The 17,027-nt window shown below is 47.2% G+C and overlaps 1 protein-coding gene across 1 annotated transcript in view; it reads right to left on the bottom strand.

Moving 5' to 3' along the window:
* Nucleotides 1–17,027, bottom strand: part of LOC124027043 (bone morphogenetic protein receptor type-2-like) — a 49,311-nt gene that overhangs the window by 16,800 nt on the left and 15,484 nt on the right. Inside the window, exons 2-7 of the mRNA XM_046339602.1 lie at nucleotides 15,882–16,067; nucleotides 12,232–12,411; nucleotides 8,923–9,027; nucleotides 8,735–8,826; nucleotides 4,052–4,282; nucleotides 2,509–2,623 (exon numbers count right to left, since the gene is read on the bottom strand). Of these exons, the coding sequence (XP_046195558.1) occupies nucleotides 2,509–2,623; nucleotides 4,052–4,282; nucleotides 8,735–8,826; nucleotides 8,923–9,027; nucleotides 12,232–12,411; nucleotides 15,882–16,067 (909 nt within the window). The remainder of the gene's footprint in view (nucleotides 1–2,508; nucleotides 2,624–4,051; nucleotides 4,283–8,734; nucleotides 8,827–8,922; nucleotides 9,028–12,231; nucleotides 12,412–15,881; nucleotides 16,068–17,027) is intronic.

The raw sequence follows: 17,027 nt of genomic DNA, 5'->3' as shown, positions 1-17,027 counted from the left end.
ACATTACTACTCCACATTGAAACCCAGCCAGAGGATGGCTACATTACTACTCTACATTGAACCACAGACAGAGGATGGCTACATTACTACTCCACATTGAAACCCAGCCAGAGGATGGCTACATTACTACTCTACATTGAACCACAGAGGATGGCTACATTACTACTCCACATTGAAACCCAGCCAGAGGATGGCTACATTACTACTCCACATTGAACCACAGAGGATGGCTACAGTACTACTCCACATTGAACCACAGAGGATGGCTACAGTACTACTCCACATTGAACCACAGAGGATGGCTACAGTACTACTCCACATTGAACCACAGAGGATGGCTACAGTACTACTCCACATTGAACCACAGAGGATGGCTACATTACTACTCCACATTGAACCACAGAGGATGGCTACAGTACTACTCCACATTGAACCACAGAGGATGGCTACATTACTACTCCACATTGAACCACAGCCAGAGGATGGCTACATTACTACTCTACATTGAACCACAGAGGATGGCTACAGTACTACTCCACATTAAACCACAGAGGATGGCTACATTACTACTCCACATTGAAACCCAGCCAGAGGATGGCTACATTACTACTCCACACTGAACCACAGCTAGAGGATGGCTACATTACTACTCCACACTGAACCACAGCTAGAGGATGGCTACATTACTACTCCACATTGAAACCCAGCCAGAGGATGGCTACATTACTACTCTACATTGAACCACAGCCAGAGGATGGCTACATTACTACTCTACATTGAACCACAGACAGAGGATGGCTACATTACTACTCTACATTGAAACACAGAGGATGGCTACATTACTACTCTACATTGAACCACAGAGGATGGCTACATTACTACTCCACATTGAACCACAGAGGATGGCTACATTACTACCCCACATTGAACCACAGAGGATGGCTACATTACTACTCTACATTGAACCACAGAGGATGGCTACATTACTACTCCACATTGAACCACAGAGGATGGCTACATTACTACCCCACATTGAACCACAGAGGATGGCTACATTACTACCCCACATTGAACCACAGAGGATGGCTACATTACTACTCTACATTGAAACACAGAGGATGGCTACATTACTACTCCACATTGAACCACAGAGGATGGCTACATTACTACTCTACATTGAACCACAGAGGATGGCTACATTACTACTCCACATTGAACCACAGAGGATGGCTACATTACTACTCTACATTGAACCACAGAGGATGGCTACAGTACTACTCTACATTGAACCACAGAGGATGGCTACATTACTACCCCACATTGAACCACAGAGGATGGCTACATTACTACTCTACATTGAACCACAGAGGATGGCTACATTACTACCCCACATTGAACCACAGAGGATGGCTACATTACTACTCTACATTGAACCACAGAGGATGGCTACATTACTACTCTACATTGAAACCCAGCCAGAGGATGGCTACATTACTACTCCACATTGAAACACAGAGGATGGCTACATTACTACTCCACATTGAAACCCAGCCAGAGTATGGCTACATTACTACTCCACATTGAACCACAGCTAGAGGATGGCTACATTACTACTCCACATTGAACCACAGAGGATGGCTACATTACTACTCCACATTGAAACCCAGCCAGAGGATGGCTACATTACTACTCCACATTGAACCACAGAGGATGGCTACATTACTACTCCACATTGAAACCCAGCCAGAGGATGGCTACATTACTACTCCACATTGAACCACAGAGGTCAGGTGGACAGGGTGTGGAGGTCAGGTGGACAGGGCGTGGAGGTCAGGTGGACAGGGCATGGAGGTCAGGTGGACAGTGCGGAGGTCAGGTGGACAGTGCGTGGAGGTCAGGTGGACAGGGCGTAGGGGTCAGGTGGACAGGGCGTGGAGGTCAGGTGGACAGGGCGTGGAGGTCAGGTGGACAGGGCGTGGAGGTCAGGTGGACAGGGCGGAGGTCAGGTGGACAGGGCGGAGGTCAGGTGGACAGGGCGTGGAGGTCAGGTGGACAGGGCGTGGGGTCAGGTGGACAGGGCGTAGGGGTCAGGTGGACAGGGTGTAGGGGTCAGGTGGACAGGGCGTAGGGGTCAGGTGGACAGGGCGTAGGGGTCAGGTGGACAGGGTGGAGGTCAGGTGGACAGGGTGGAGGTCAGGTGGACAGGGCGTAGGGGTCAGGTGGACAGGGCGGAGGTCAGGTGGACAGGGCGGAGGTCAGGTGGACAGGGCGTGGAGGTCAGGTGGACAGGGCGTAGGGGTCAGGTGGACAGGGCGTAGGGGTCAGGTGGACAGGGCGTAGGGGTCAGGTGGACAGGGCGTAGGGGTCAGGTGGACAGGGCGTAGGGGTCAGGTGGACAGGGCAGGGGTCAGGTGGACAGGGCGTAGGGGTCAGGTGGACAGGGCGTAGGGGTCAGGTGGACAGGGCGGAGGTCAGGTGGACAGGGTGGAGGTCAGGTGTATGTCTTACCTCCTTTAAGCAGCTCAGTATGCAGGTAGGCCAGGCCTCTGGTGATGGAATGGGCCAGACGACAGCTACTCATCCAGTCTCCTGTCTGCAGGCCCAGATAGCGATACAAAGAGCCCTGACAGAGAGAGAGAGAGAGGAGGGAAGGATAATGCACCAATTTGTAAGTCGCTCTGGATAAGAGCGTCTGCTAAATGACTTAAATGTAAATGTATTAATACACCACAATACACCAGGAGAGAGAGAGAGAGAGAACCAGAGAGAGAGAGAGAACCAGAGAGAGAGAGAGAGAGAGAACCAGAGAGAGAACCAGAGAGAGAGAGAGAGAGCTGGAGGGAGAGAGAGAGCTGGAGGGAGAGAGAGAGCTGGAGGGAGACAGAGAGAGCTGGAGGGAGACAGAGAGAGCTGGAGGGAGACAGAGAGAGGGATATATACTGTATTAATACATCATAATACACCAGGACACAGAGAGAGAACCAGAGAGAAAGAGAGAGAAAAGAGAGAGAGAGAGAACCAGAGAGAGAGAACCAGAGAGAGAGAGAGAGCTGGAGGGAGAGAGAGAGCTGGAGGGAGACAGAGAGCTGGAGGGAGACAGAGAGACAGAGGGATATATATATATCTATATACTGTATTAATACATCGTAATACACCAGGACACAGAGAGAGAGAGAGAGAGAGAGACAGTGCTGAGGTGGTTTGTCACTTTAAATAAAAGGGAATCAGCTGCCTAAGCCGTCTGGAACCAGTACAACCCAGGAGAAGGAACTCCACTCGGCCCCCAGCCGTCTGGAACCAGTGGAACCCTGTAGAAGGTACTCCACTCGGCCCCCAGCCGTCTGGAACCAGTGGAACCCAGCAGAAGGTACTCTACTCGGCCCCCAGCCGTCTGGAACCAGTAGAACCCAGTAGAAGGTACTCCACTCGGCCCCCAGCCGTCTGGAACCAGTGGAACCCTGTAGAAGGTACTCCACTCGGCCCCCAGCCGTCTGGAACCAGTGGAACCCAGTAGAAGGTACTCCACTCGGCCCCCAGCCGTCTGGAACCGGTAGAACCCAGTAGAAGGTACTTACGTGGGGGTAGTACTCCATGACCAGAAGGTACTCTGGGGTGGCAGCGTAGCCTAGTGGCTAGAGTGTTGGACTAGTAACCGGAAGGTTGCGAGTTCAAACCCCCAAGCTGACAAGGTACAAATCTGTCGTTCTGCCCCTGAACAGGCAGTTAACCCACTGTTCCTAGACCGTCATTGAAAATAAGAATGTGTTCTTAACTGACTTGCCTGGTTAAATAAAGGTAAAAAAAAATATAAAAAAATACTCCCCTCGGCCCCCAGCTGTCTGGGACCGGTAGAACCCAGTAGAAGGTACTTACATGGGGGTAGTACTCCATGACCAGAAGGTACTCCACTCGGCCCCCAGCTGTCTGGAACCGGTAGAACCCAGTAGAAGGTACTTACGTGGGGTAGTACTCCCATGACCAGAAGGTACTCCACTCCCTCGGCCCCCAGCTGTCTGGGACCGGTAGAACCCAGTAGAAAGAAGGTACTTACGTGGGGGTAGTACTCCATGACCAGAAGGTACTCCACTCGGCCCTCGGCCCCCAGCCGTTCGTCGGCAGCGATGAAGTGTGCGATGTTGTCATGCTCCAGCAGGGGGAGACAATAAATGGAACACTCGTTCAGGAAGTTCTGCCGATTGGCTGAGCTGAACACCTTCACAGCCACCTGTCGCTCGTCCAACGAACCACAGAACACCGAGCCGTACCGGCCTCGACCTATCAGCTGACAGAGAGAAAAAGAGGGAGAAGAAAGGTTGAGAAAACACAACTGGATCTCAATTACATTTTGGTCCTCAAACCAATTCTCTCTATGTGCAGCTGTAGTAGGTGTAGATGTGTATAAGGTAGAATAGCTGTAGTAGGTGTAGATGTGTAGATGTGTAGTAGGTAAAATAGCTGTAGTAGTTGTAGTAGGTGTAGATGTGTATCAGGTAGAATAGCTGTAGTAGGTGTAGTAGTTGTAGATGTGTATAAGGTAGAATAGTTGTAGTAGTTGTAGGTGTGTAGTAGGTAGAATAGCTGTAGTAGCTGTAGTAGATGTGTATAAGGTAGAATAGCTGTAGTAGCTGTAGTAGGTGTAGATGTGTATAAGGTAGAATAGCTGTAGCAGCTGTAGTAGGTGTAGATGTGTATATGGTAGAATAGTTGTAGTAGGTGTAGATGTGTAGTAGATGTAGATGTGTAGTAGGTAGAATAGTTGTAGTAGGTGTAGATAGAATAGCTGTAGTAGCTGTAGTAGATGTGTATAAGGTGTAGATGTGTAGTAGGTAGAATATTTGTAGTAGTTGTAGATGTGTATAAGGTGTAGATGTGTAGTAGGTAGAATATTTGTAGTAGTTGTAGATGTGTAGTAGGTGTAGATGTGTAGTAGGTAGAATAGCTGTAGTAGGTGTAGATGTGTAGTAGGTAGAATATTTGTAGTAGTTGTAGATGTGTAGTAGATAGAATAGCTGTAGTAGGTGTAGATGTGTAGTAGGTAGAATATTTGTAGTAGTTGTAGATGTGTATAAGGTGTAGATGTGTAGTAGGTAGAATATTTGTAGTAGTTGTAGATGTGTAGTAGGTGTAGATGTGTAGTAGGTAGAATAGCTGTAGTAGGTGTAGATGTGTAGTAGGTAGAATATTTGTAGTAGTTGTAGATGTGTAGTAGATAGAATAGCTGTAGTAGGTGTAGATGTGTAGTAGGTGTAGATGTGTAGTAGGTAGAATAGCTGTAGTAGGTGTAGATGTGTAGTAGGTAGAATATTTGTAGTAGTTGTAGATGTGTAGTAGGTGTAGATGTGTAGTAGGTAGAATAGCTGTAGTAGGTGTAGATGTGTAGTAGGTAGAATATTTGTAGTAGTTGTAGATGTGTAGTAGATAGAATAGCTGTAGTAGGTGTAGATGTGTAGTAGGTAGAATATTTGTAGTAGTTGTAGATGTGTATAAGGTGTAGTAGATAGAATAGCTGTAGTAGGTGTAGATGTGTAGTAGGTGTAGATGTGTAGTAGGTAGAATAGCTGTAGTAGGTGTAGATGTGTAGTAGGTGTAGATGTGTAGTAGGTAGAATATTTGTAGTAGTTGTAGATGTGTAGTAGATAGAATAGCTGAAGTAGGTGTAGATGTGTAGTAGGTGTAGATGTGTAGTAGGTGGAATAGTTGTAGTAGATGTAGATGTGTAGTAGGTGGAATAGTTGTAGTAGGTGTAGATGTGTGGTAGGTGTAGATGTGTGGTAGGTGTACATGTGTAGTAGATAGAATAGCTGTAGTAGGTGCAGATGTGTAGTAGGTAGAATAGTTGTAGTAGGTGTAGATGTGTAGTAGGTGTAGATGTGTAGTAGGTAGAATAGTTGTAGTAGCTGTAGATGTGTAGTAGATAAAATAGCTGTAGTAGTTGTAGATGTGTAGTAGATAGAATAGTTGTAGTAGGTATAGATGTGTAGTAGCTGTAGATGTGTAGTAGGTAGAATAGTTGTAGTAGGTGTAGATGTGTAGTAGTTGTAGATGTGTAGTAGGTAGAATAGTTGTAGTAGCTGTAGATGTGTAGTAGATAAAATAGCTGTAGTAGTTGTAGATGTGTATAAGGTGAAATAGTTGTAGTAGGTATAGATGTGTAGTAGCTGTAGATGTGTATAAGGTAGAATAGTTGTAGTAGGTATAGATGTGTAGTAGCTGTAGATGTGTATAAGGTAGAATAGTTGTAGATGTTTATTGTAAGTCGCTCTGGATAAGAGCGTCTGCTAAATGACTTAAATGTAAATGTAAATGTAGAATAGTTGTAGTAGGTGTAGATGTGTAGTAGGTAGAATAGTTGTAGTAGGTATAGATGTGTAGTAGGTAGAATAGTTGTAGTAGCTGTAGATGTGTATAAGGTAGAATAGTTGTAGTAGGTATAGATGTGTATAAGGTAGAATAGTTGTAGTAGGTATAGATGTGTAGTAGGTAGAATAGCTGTAGTAGGTATAGATGTGTAGTAGCTATAGATAGAATAGTTGTAGTAGGTGTAGATGTGTAGTAGGTAAAATAGCTGTAGTAGTTGTAGATGTGTATAATGTAGAATAGTTGTAGTAGGTGTAGATGTGTAGTAGTTGTAGATGTGTATAAGGTAGAATAGTTGTAGTAGGTGTAGATGTGTATAAGGTAGAATAGTTGTAGTAGGTATAGATGTGTGGTAGGTGTATATGTGTAAAAGGTAGAATAGTTGTAGTAGGTATAGATGTGTAGTAGCTGTAGATATGTATAAGGTAGAATAGTTGTAGTGGGTGTAGATGTGTAGTAGGTGTAGATGTGTAGTAGGTAGAATAGTTGTAGTAGGTATAGATGTGTAGTAGCTGTAGATGTGTAGTAGATAAAATAGCTGTTGTAGATGTGTATATGGCAGAATAGCTGTTGTAGGTATAGATGTGCATAAGGTAGAATAGCTGTAGTAGGTATAGATGTGCATACGGTAGAATAGCTGTAGTAGCTGTAGATGTGTATAAGGTAGAATAGCTGTAAAAGTTGTAGTAGCTGTAATAACTGTAGTAGCTGTATTAACTATAGCAGCTGTAATAACTGTAGCAGCTGTAATAACTGTAATAACTGTAATTACTGTAGTAGCTGTAATAACTGTAATTACTGTAGCAGCTGTAATAATTGTAGCAGCTGTAATAACTGTAGCAGCTGTAATAACTGTAGCAGCTGTAATAACTGTAATTACAGTAGTAGCTGTAATAACTGTAATTACTGTAGCAGCAGTAATAACTGTAGCAGCTGTAATAACTGTAGCAGCTGTAATAACTGTAGCAGCTGTAATAACTGTAGTAGCTGTAATAGCTGTAGTAGCTGTAATAACTGTAGTAGCTGTAATAACTGTAGTAGCTGTAATAAATGTAGCAGCTGTAATAACTGTAGCAGCTGTAATAACTGTAGCAGCTGTAATAACTGTAATTACTGTAGTAGCTGTAATAACTGTAATTACTGTAGTAGCTGTAATAGCTGTAATAACTGTAGTAGTTGTAATAGCTGTAGCAGCTGTGATAACTGTAGTAGCTGTAATAACTGTAGCAGCTATAATAACTGTAATAACTGTAGTAGCTGTAATAACTGTAGTAGCTGTAATAACTGTAGTAGCTGTAATAACTGTAGCAGCTGTAATAACTAGTAGCTGTACTAACTGTAGCAGCTGTACTAACTGTAGCAGCTGTACTAACTGTAGCAGCTGTACTAACTATAGTAGCTGTAATAACTGTAGCAGCTGTAATAACTGTAATTACTGTAGTAGCTGTAATAACTGTAATAACTGTAGCAGATGTAATAACTGTAGCAGATGTAATAACTGTAGCAGCTGTAATAACTGTAGTAACTGTAATAACTGTAGCAGCTGTAATAACTGTAGTAGCTGTAATAGCTGTAGTAGCTGTAATAACTGTAGTAGCTGTAATAAATGTAGCAGCTGTAATAAATGTAGCAGCTGTAATAACTGTAGTAGCTGTAATAACTGTAGCAGCTGTAATAACTGTAATTACTGTAGTAGCTGTAATAACTGTAATTACTGTAGTAGCTGTAATAGCTGTAATAACTGCAGTAGTTGTAATAGCTGTAGCAGCTGTAATAACTGTAGTAGCTGTAATAACTGTAGCAGCTATAATAACTGTAATCACTGTAGTAGCTGTAATAACTGTAGTAGCTATAATAACTGTAGTAGCTGTAATAGCTGTAGCAGCTGTAATAACTGTAGTAGCTGTAATAACTGTAGTAGCTGTAGTAACTGTAATAACTGTAGTAGCTGTAATAACTGTAGCAGCTGTAATAACTGTAGCAGCTGTAATAACTGTAGCAGCTGTAATAACTGTAGCAGCTGTAATAACTGTAGTAACTGTAATAACTGTAGTAACTGTAAGAACTGTAGTAGCTGTAATAACTACAATAACTGTAGCAGCTGTAATAACTGTAGCAACTGTAATAACTGTAGTAACTGTAATAACTGTAGCTGCTGTAATAACTGTAGCAGCTGTAATAACTGTAGCAGCTGTAATAACTGTAGCAACTGTAATAACTGTAGCAGCTATAATAACTGTAGCAGCTGTAACAACTGTAGTAGCTGTAATAACTGTAGTAACTGTAATAACTGTAGCAGCTGTAATAACTGTAGTAACTGTAATAAATGTAGCTGCTGTAATAGCTGTAATAACTGTCGCAGCTGTAGCCATCTGACCTCCAGTTGTTTGAGGTTGTCCAGGTCCAGAGAGCTCTCAGAACCAGCTCCCTCCATCATGTTGAGATTATGAAGGCCCTGTTTACCACCTCCTGAGAATACATACACAGTCAGACAGAGGCTTAGGTCACGGGGATAAACAGAGATAAGCATCATATTATTGTCTGGTCATCACCATGGTTACTCACTGTGCATCATGCGGTAACCGAAGAAGGCAGCAAAGATGATGACAGCCAACACAGAGACAACAGCCAAGGAGATGACTATGGTCTCTTCACACTGCAACTGGTTGTCTACAGCAGGACATAAACAACCTGTTAGTCTCCATCTCTAACCTGGTAGTATTCTGGTGGTCTACAGCAGGACATCAACAACCTGTTAGTCTCCATCTCTAACCTGGTAGTATTCTGGTGGTCTACAGCAGGACATCAACAACCTGTTAGTCTCCATCTCTAACCTGGTAGTATTCTGGTGGTCTACAGCAGGACATAAACAACCTGTTAGTCTCCATCTCTAACCTGGTAGTATTCTGGTGGTCTACAGCAGGACATAAACAACCTGTTAGTCTGTCTCTAACCTGGTAGTATTCTGGTGGTCTACAGCAGGACATAAACAACCTGTTAGTCTGTCTCTAACCTGGTAGTATTCTGGTGGTCTACAGCAGGACATAAACAACCTGTTAGTCTGTCTATAACCCATGACCTCTAACCTAGTCACAAGAATATCTTGCGACCCAAATCTGATAACATTAAAAGTGATTCATTTTTACATCAACAAATAACATACTGGTGGGGTTGGTTAGGGGTTAAAGGACATGTCAGTTACATACTGGCTGGGCTGTAGTGGGGTTGGTAAGGGGTCAGGGGTTAGGGTTAAAGGACATGTCAGTTACATACTGGCTGGGCTGTAGTGGAGTTGGTAAGGGGTCAGGGTTAAAGGACATGTCAGTTACATACTGGCTAGGCTGTAGTGGGGTTGGGTTAGGGGTCAGGGTTAAAGGACATGTCGGTTACATACTGGCTGGGCTGCAGTGGGGTTGGGTTAGGGGTCAGGGGTTATGGGTCAGGGTTAAAGGACATGTCAATACATACTGGCTGGGCTGTAGTGGGGTTGGGTTAGGGGTCAGGGGTTAGGGTTAAAGGACATGTCAGTTACATACTGGCTGGGCTGTAGTGGGGTTGGGTTAGGGGTCAGGGGTTATGGGTCAGGGTTAAAGGACATGTCAGTTACATACTGGCTGGGCTGTAGTGGAGTTGGTTAGGGGTCAGGGGTTAGGGGTCAGGGGTTAGGGTTAAAGGACATGTCAGTTACATACTGGCTGGGCTGTAGTGGAGTTGGTTAGGGGTCAGGGGTAAAGGACATGTCAGTTACATACTGGCTGGGCTGTAGTGGAGTTGGTTAGGGGTCAGGGGTTATGGGTCAGGGTTAAAGGACATGTCAGTTACATACTGGCTAGGCTGTAGTGGGGTTGGGTTAGGGGTCAGGGTTAAAGGACATGTCAGTTACATACTGGCTGGGCTGCAGTGGGGTTGGGTTAGGGGTTAGGGGTCAGGGTTAAAGGACATGTCAGTTACATACTGGCTGGGCTGTAGTGGGGTTGGGTTAGGGGTCAGGGGTTAGGGTTAAAGGACATGTCAGTTACATACTGGCTGGGCTGTAGTGGGGTTGGGTTAGGGGTCAGGGGTTATGGGTCAGGGTTAAAGGACATGTCAGTTACATACTGGTTGGGCTGTAGTGGAGTTGGTTATGGGTCAGGGTTAAAGGACATGTTAGTTACATACTGGCTGGGCTGTAGTGGAGTTGGTTAGGGGTCAGGGGTTATGGGTCAGGGTTAAAGGACATGTCAGTTACATACTGGCTGGGCTGTAGTGGAGTTGGGTTAGGGGTCAGGGGTCAGGGTTAAAGGACATGTCAGTTACATACTGGCTGGGCTGTAGTGGAGTTGGTTAGGGGTCAGGGGTTATGGGTCAGGGTTAAAGGACATGTCAGTTACATACTGGCTGGGCTGTAGTGGAGTTGGGTTAGGGGTCAGGGGTCAGGGTTAAAGGACATGTCAGTTACATACTGGCTGGGCTGTAGTGGGGTTGGGTTAGGGGTCAGGGGTTAGGGATCAGGGGTTAGGGTTAAAGGACATGTCAGTTACATACTGGCTGGGCTGTAGTGGAGTTGGTTAGGGGTCAGGGGTTATGGGTCAGGGTTAAAGGACATGTCAGTTACATACTGGCTGGGCTGTAATGGGGTTGGTTTGGGGTCAGGGGTTAAAGGACATGTCAGTTACATACTGGCTGGGCTGCAGTGGGGTTGGGTTAGGGGTCAGGGATCAGGGGTTAGGGTTAAAGGACATGTCAGTTACATACTGGCTGGGCTGTAGTAGAGTTGGTTAGGGGTCAGGGGTTATGGGTTAAAGGACATGTCAGTTACATACTGGCTGGGCTGTAATGGGGTTGGGTTGGGGGTCAGGGGTTAGGGGTCAGGGTTAAAGGACATGTCAGTTACATACTGGCTGGGCTGCAGTGGGGTTGGTTTGGGGTCAGGGGTTATGGGTCAGGGTTAAAGGACATGTCAGTTACATACTGGCTGGGCTGCAGTGGGGTTGGGTTAGGGGTCAGGGGTTAGGGTTAAACGGTTAAGGTTAGGTTAACTTACATAGCGGCTAGGCTGTAGTGGGACTGGGCAGGGGAGAACGGTTAGGGTCAGAGTTTAGGTTAACTTACATAGCGGCTGGGCTGTAGTGGGACTGGGCAGGGGAGAACGGTTAGGGTCAGAGGTTAGGGTTAGGTTAACTTACATAGCGGCTGGGCTGTAGTGGGACTGGGCAGGGGAGAACGGTTAGGGTCAGAGTTTAGGTTAACTTACATAGCGGCTGGGCTGTAGTGGGACTGGGCAGGGAGAACGGTTAGGGTCAGAGGTTAGGGTTAGGTTAACTTACATAGCGGCTGGGCTGTAGTGGGACTGGGCAGGGGAGAACGGTTAGGGTCAGAGTTTAGGTTAACTTACATAGCGGCTGGGCTGTAGTGGGACTGGGCAGGGGAGAACGGTTAGGGTCAGAGGTTAGGGTTAGGTTAACTTACATAACGGCTGGGCTGTAGTGGGACTGGGCAGGGGAGAACAGTTAGGGTCAGAGGTTAGGGTTAGGTTAACTTACATAGCGGCTGAGCTGTAGTGGGACTGGGCAGGTGAGAACGGTTAGGGTCAGAGGTTAGGGTTAGGTTAACTTACATAGCGGCTGGGCTGTAGTGGGACTGGGCAGGGGAGAACGGTTAGGGTCAGAGGTTAGGGTTAGGTTAACTTACATAGCGGCTGGGCTGTAGTGGGACTGGGCAGGGGAGAACGGTTAGGGTCAGAGGTTAGGTTAACTTACATAGCGGCTGGGCTGTAGTGGGACTGGGCAGGGGAGAACGGTTAGGGTCAGAGGTTAGGTTAACTTACATAGCGGCTGGGCTGTAGTGGGACTGGGCAGGGGAGAACGGTTAGGGTCAGAGGTTAGGTTAACTTACATAGCGGCTGGGCTGTAGTGGGACTGGGCAGAGGAAAGTCCTCAGTGAAGTTGACGTTACACATGTCAGTACTACAGCAGCAGAAGTGATACGTCCCATTCTGGATCTGAGGAGGCAGGTTGGTTACCACGCAACGGTCGTCCCGACACTCCTGCTGGTCGCCAAGGTGAGTCCAACAACCTAGAGGTGACAGGAGGGAGGGGAGATGAAGTGATGGGGAGAAAGAGAGGCAGTATCTCAGTGCTTCAGTGGACCTTGCTGATCCAGCAGGCAGATGTCCCGGGGAGAGAATTCATATACAGTACCAGTCAACAGTCTGGACACACCTACAGTACCAGTCAACAGTCTGGACACACCTACAGTACCAGTCAACAGTCTGGACACACCTACAGTACCAGTCAACAGTCTGGACACACCTACAGTACCAGTCTGGACACACCTACAGTACCAGTCAACAGTCTGGACACACCTACAGCACCAGTCAACAGTCTGGACACACCTACAGTACCAGTCTGGACACACCTACAGTACCAGTCAACAGTCTGGACACACCTACAGTACCAGTCAACAGTCTGGACACACCTACAGTACCAGTCAACAGTCTGGACACACCAACAGTACCAGTCTGGACACACCTACAGTACCAGTCAACAGTCTGGACACACCTACAGTACCAGTCAACAGTCTGGACACACCAACAGTACCAGTCAACAGTCTGGACACACCTACAGTACCAGTCTGGACACACCTACAGTACCAGTCAACAGTCTGGACACACCTACAGTACCAGTCAACAGTCTGGACTCACCAACAGTACCAGTCAACAGTCTGGACACACCTACAGTACCAGTCAACAGTCTGGACACACCTACAGTACCAGTCTGGACACACCTACAGTACCAGTCTGGACACACCTACAGTACCAGTCAACAGTCTGGACACACCTACAGTACCAGTCAACAGTCTGGACACACCAACAGTACCAGTCTGGACACACCTACTCATTACAGGGGTTTTCTTTATTTTTAATATTTTCTGGACATAGACTAGTAGTGACAGTCTGGACTACCTAGTACCAGTCTGACACACCTACTAGTGAAGACATCAGAACTATTAAGTAAAACAGTCTGGACACACCTACAGTACCAGTCAACAGTCTGGACTAACAGTAGACAGTCAACAGTCTGGACACACCTACAGTACCAGTCAACAGTCTGGTGCTACAGTACCAGTCTGGACACCTGTGTGTGGTGTACCAGTCAACAGTCTGGACACACCTACAGTACCAGTCTGGACAGACTGTGTCTGGTGCATTGGGTTTTCTTTATTTTTAATATTTTCTACATAGACTAGTAGTGACTAGTAGTGACTAGTAGTGACTAGTAGTGAAGACATCAGAACTATTAAATAAAACATATGGAATCATGTGTGTGTGGTGCTGGGTTAGTTGTAGACTGTGTGTGGTGCTGGGTTAGTTGTAGACTGTGTGTGGTGCTGGGTTAGTTGTAGACTGTGTGTGGTGCTGGGTTAGTTGTAGACTGTGTGTGGTGCTGGGTTAGGGTTGTAGACTGTGTGTGGTGCTGGGTTAGTTGTAGACTGTGTGTGGTGCTGGGTTAGTTGTAGACTGTGTGTGGTGCTGGGTTAGTTGTAGACTGTGTGTGGTGCTGGGTTAGTTGTAGACTGTGTGTGGTGCTGGGTTAGTTGTAGACTGTGTGTGGTGCTGGGTTAGTTGTAGACTGTGTGTGGTGCTGGGTTAGTTGTAGACTGTGTGTGGTGCTGGGTTAGTTGTAGACTGTGTGTGGTGCTGGGTTAGTTGTAGACTGTGTGTGGTGCTGGGTTAGTTGTAGACTGTGTGTGGTGCTGGGTTAGTTGTAGACTGTGTGTGGTGCTGGGTTAGTTGTAGACTGTGTGTGGTGTTGGGTTAGTTGTAGACTGTGTGTGGTGCTGGGTTAGGGTTAGTTGTAGACTGTGTGTGGTGCTGGGTTAGGGTTAGTTGTAGACTGTGTGTGGTGCTGGGTTAGTTGTAGACTGTGTGTGGTGCTGGGTTAGTTGTAGACTGTGTGTGGTGCTGGGTTAGTTGTAGACTGTGTGTGGTGCTGGGTTAGTGGTAGACTGTGTGTGGTGCTGGGTTAGTGGTAGACTGTGTGTGGTGCTGGGTTAGTTGTAGACTGTGTGTGGTGCTGGGTTAGTTGTAGACTGTGTGTGGTGCTGGGTTAGTTGTAGACTGTGTGTGGTGCTGGGTTAGTTGTAGACTGTGTGTGGTGTTGGGTTAGTTGTAGACTGTGTGTGGTGCTGGGTTAGGGTTAGTTGTAGACTGTGTGTGGTGCTGGGTTAGGGTTAGTTGTAGACTGTGTGTGGTGCTGGGTTAGTTGTAGACTGTGTGTGGTGCTAGGTTAGTTGTAGACTGTGTGTGGTGCTGGGTTAGTTGTAGACTGTGTGTGGTGCTGGGTTAGTTGTAGACTGTGTGTGGTGCTGGGTTAGTTGTAGACTGTGTGTGGTGCTGGGTTAGTTGTAGACTGTGCATGGTGCTGGGTTAGTTGTAGACTGTGTGTGGTGTTGGGTTAAGGTTAGTTGTAGACTGTGTGTGGTGCTGGGTTAGTTGTAGACTGTGTGTGGTGCTGGGTTAGTTGTAGACTGTGTGTGGTGCTGGGTTAGTTGTAGACTGTGTGTGGTGCTGGGTTAGTTGTAGACTGTGTGTGGTGCTGGGTTAGTTGTAGACTGTGTGTGGTGCTGGGTTAGTTGTAGACTGTGTGTGGTGCTAGGTTAGTTGTAGACTGTGTGTGGTGCTGGGTTAGTTGTAGACTGTGTGTGGTGCTGGGTTAGTTGTAGACTGTGTGTGGTGCTGGGTTAGTTGTAGACTGTGTGTGGTGCTAGGGTTAGTTGTAGACTGTGTGTGGTGCTGGGTTAGTTGTAGACTGTGTGTGGTGCTGGGTTAGTTGTAGACTGTGTGTGGTGCTGGGTTAGGGTTAGTTGTAGACTGTGTGTGGTGCTGGGTTAGTTGTAGACTGTGTGTGGTGCTGGGTTAGTTGTAGACTGTGTGTGGTGCTGGGTTAGTTGTAGACTGTGTGTGGTGCTGGGTTAGTTGTAGACTGTGTGTGGTGCTGGGTTAGGGTTAGTTGTAGACTGTGTGTGGTGCTGGGTTAGGGTTAGTTGTAGACTGTGTGTGGTGCTGGGTTAGTTGTAGACTGTGTGTGGTGCTGGGTTAGTTGTAGACTGTGTGTGGTGCTGGGTTAGTTGTAGACTGTGTGTGGTGCTGGGTTAGTTGTAGACTGTGTGTGGTGCTGGGTTAGGGTTAGTTGTAGACTGTGTGTGGTGCTGGGTTAGTGGTAGATTGTGTGGTGCTGGGTTAGTTGTAGACTGTGTGGTGCTGGGTTAGTTGTAGACTGTGTGTGGTGCTGGGTTAGTTGTAGACTGTGTGTGGTGCTGGGTTAGGGTTAGTGGTAGACTGTGTGTGGTGCTGGGTTAGTTGTAGACTGTGTGTGGTGCTGGGTTAGTGGTAGACTGTGTGTGTGGTGCTGGGTTAGTTGTAGACTGTGTGTGGTGCTGGGTTAGTGGTAGACTGTGTGGTGCTGGGTTAGTGGTAGACTGTGTGGTGCTGGGTTAGTGGTAGACTGTGTGGTGCTGGGTTAGGGTTAGTTGCAGACTGTCACCTTGTTTGACCAGCCTGACGTCTCCAGGAGGACTCTTCTCCCAAAGGCCGAAGCAGTGAGATCCTTTAGAGCAGTGGATGGTGGTGTTCTCGGGGGAAACCCGTCCCTCCCCCACCGCCACGCGCTCCATCTCCCACTGCTGTTGCTGCTCAGTGAAGGCACACTCCCTCTCCATCTGCTGGTCAGCTGAGGGGGAGGAGGAGCGGGATTCATTCCTCATTCAGCAAACAGAGATGGCTCTCAAGAAACACTCATGAAACACATGAGACAGTACGCAATCAGACCAGAACAACCTCCCCCCGACCGCCCCCCACCACCAACCCATGTCTAATCAGACCACTACAGCCTCCCCCTACCACCAACCCATCTCTAATCAGACCAGAACAACCTCCCCCCTACCACCAACCCATCTCTAATCAGACCACTACAGCCTCCCCCCACCACCAACCCATGTCTAATCAGACCACTACAGCCTCCCCCCTACCACCAACCCATCTCTAATCAGACCACTACAGCCTCCCCCTACCACCAACCCATCTCTAATCAGACCAATACAGCCTCCCCCACCACCAACCCATGTCTAATCAGACCCTACAGCCTCCCCACCACCAACCCATCTAATCAGACCAGAACAACCTCCCCCTACCACCAACCCATCTCTAATCAGACCACTACAGCCTCCCCCCACCACCAACCCATCTCTAATCAGACCACTACAGCCTCCCCCACCACCAACCCATCTCTAATCAGACCACTACAGCCTCCCCCTACCACCAACCCATCTCTAATCAGACCAATACAGCCTCCCCCGACCTCCCCCACCACCAACCCATCTCTTCTCTAATCAGACCACTACAGCCTCCCCCACCACCAACCCATCTCTAATCAGACCACTACAGCCTCCCCCACCACCAACCCATCTCTAATCAGACCACTACAACCTCCCCCGACCACCAACCCATCTCTAATCAGACCACTACAGCCTCCCCCACCACCAACCCATCTCTAATCAGACCACTACAGCCTCCCCCGACCTCCCCCACCACCAACCCATCTCTAATCAGACCACTACAGCCTCCCCCGACCACCAACCCATCTCTAATCAGACCACTACAGCCTCCCCCGACCGCCCCCACCACCAACCCA

Source organism: Oncorhynchus gorbuscha, unplaced genomic scaffold, assembly GCF_021184085.1.
Source record: "Oncorhynchus gorbuscha isolate QuinsamMale2020 ecotype Even-year unplaced genomic scaffold, OgorEven_v1.0 Un_scaffold_2914, whole genome shotgun sequence".
In the NCBI taxonomy this organism is placed as follows: Eukaryota; Metazoa; Chordata; class Actinopteri; order Salmoniformes; family Salmonidae; genus Oncorhynchus; species Oncorhynchus gorbuscha.
Note: the sequence above shows the minus strand (reverse complement) of the source record. Positions and strands in the feature narration are given on the sequence as shown.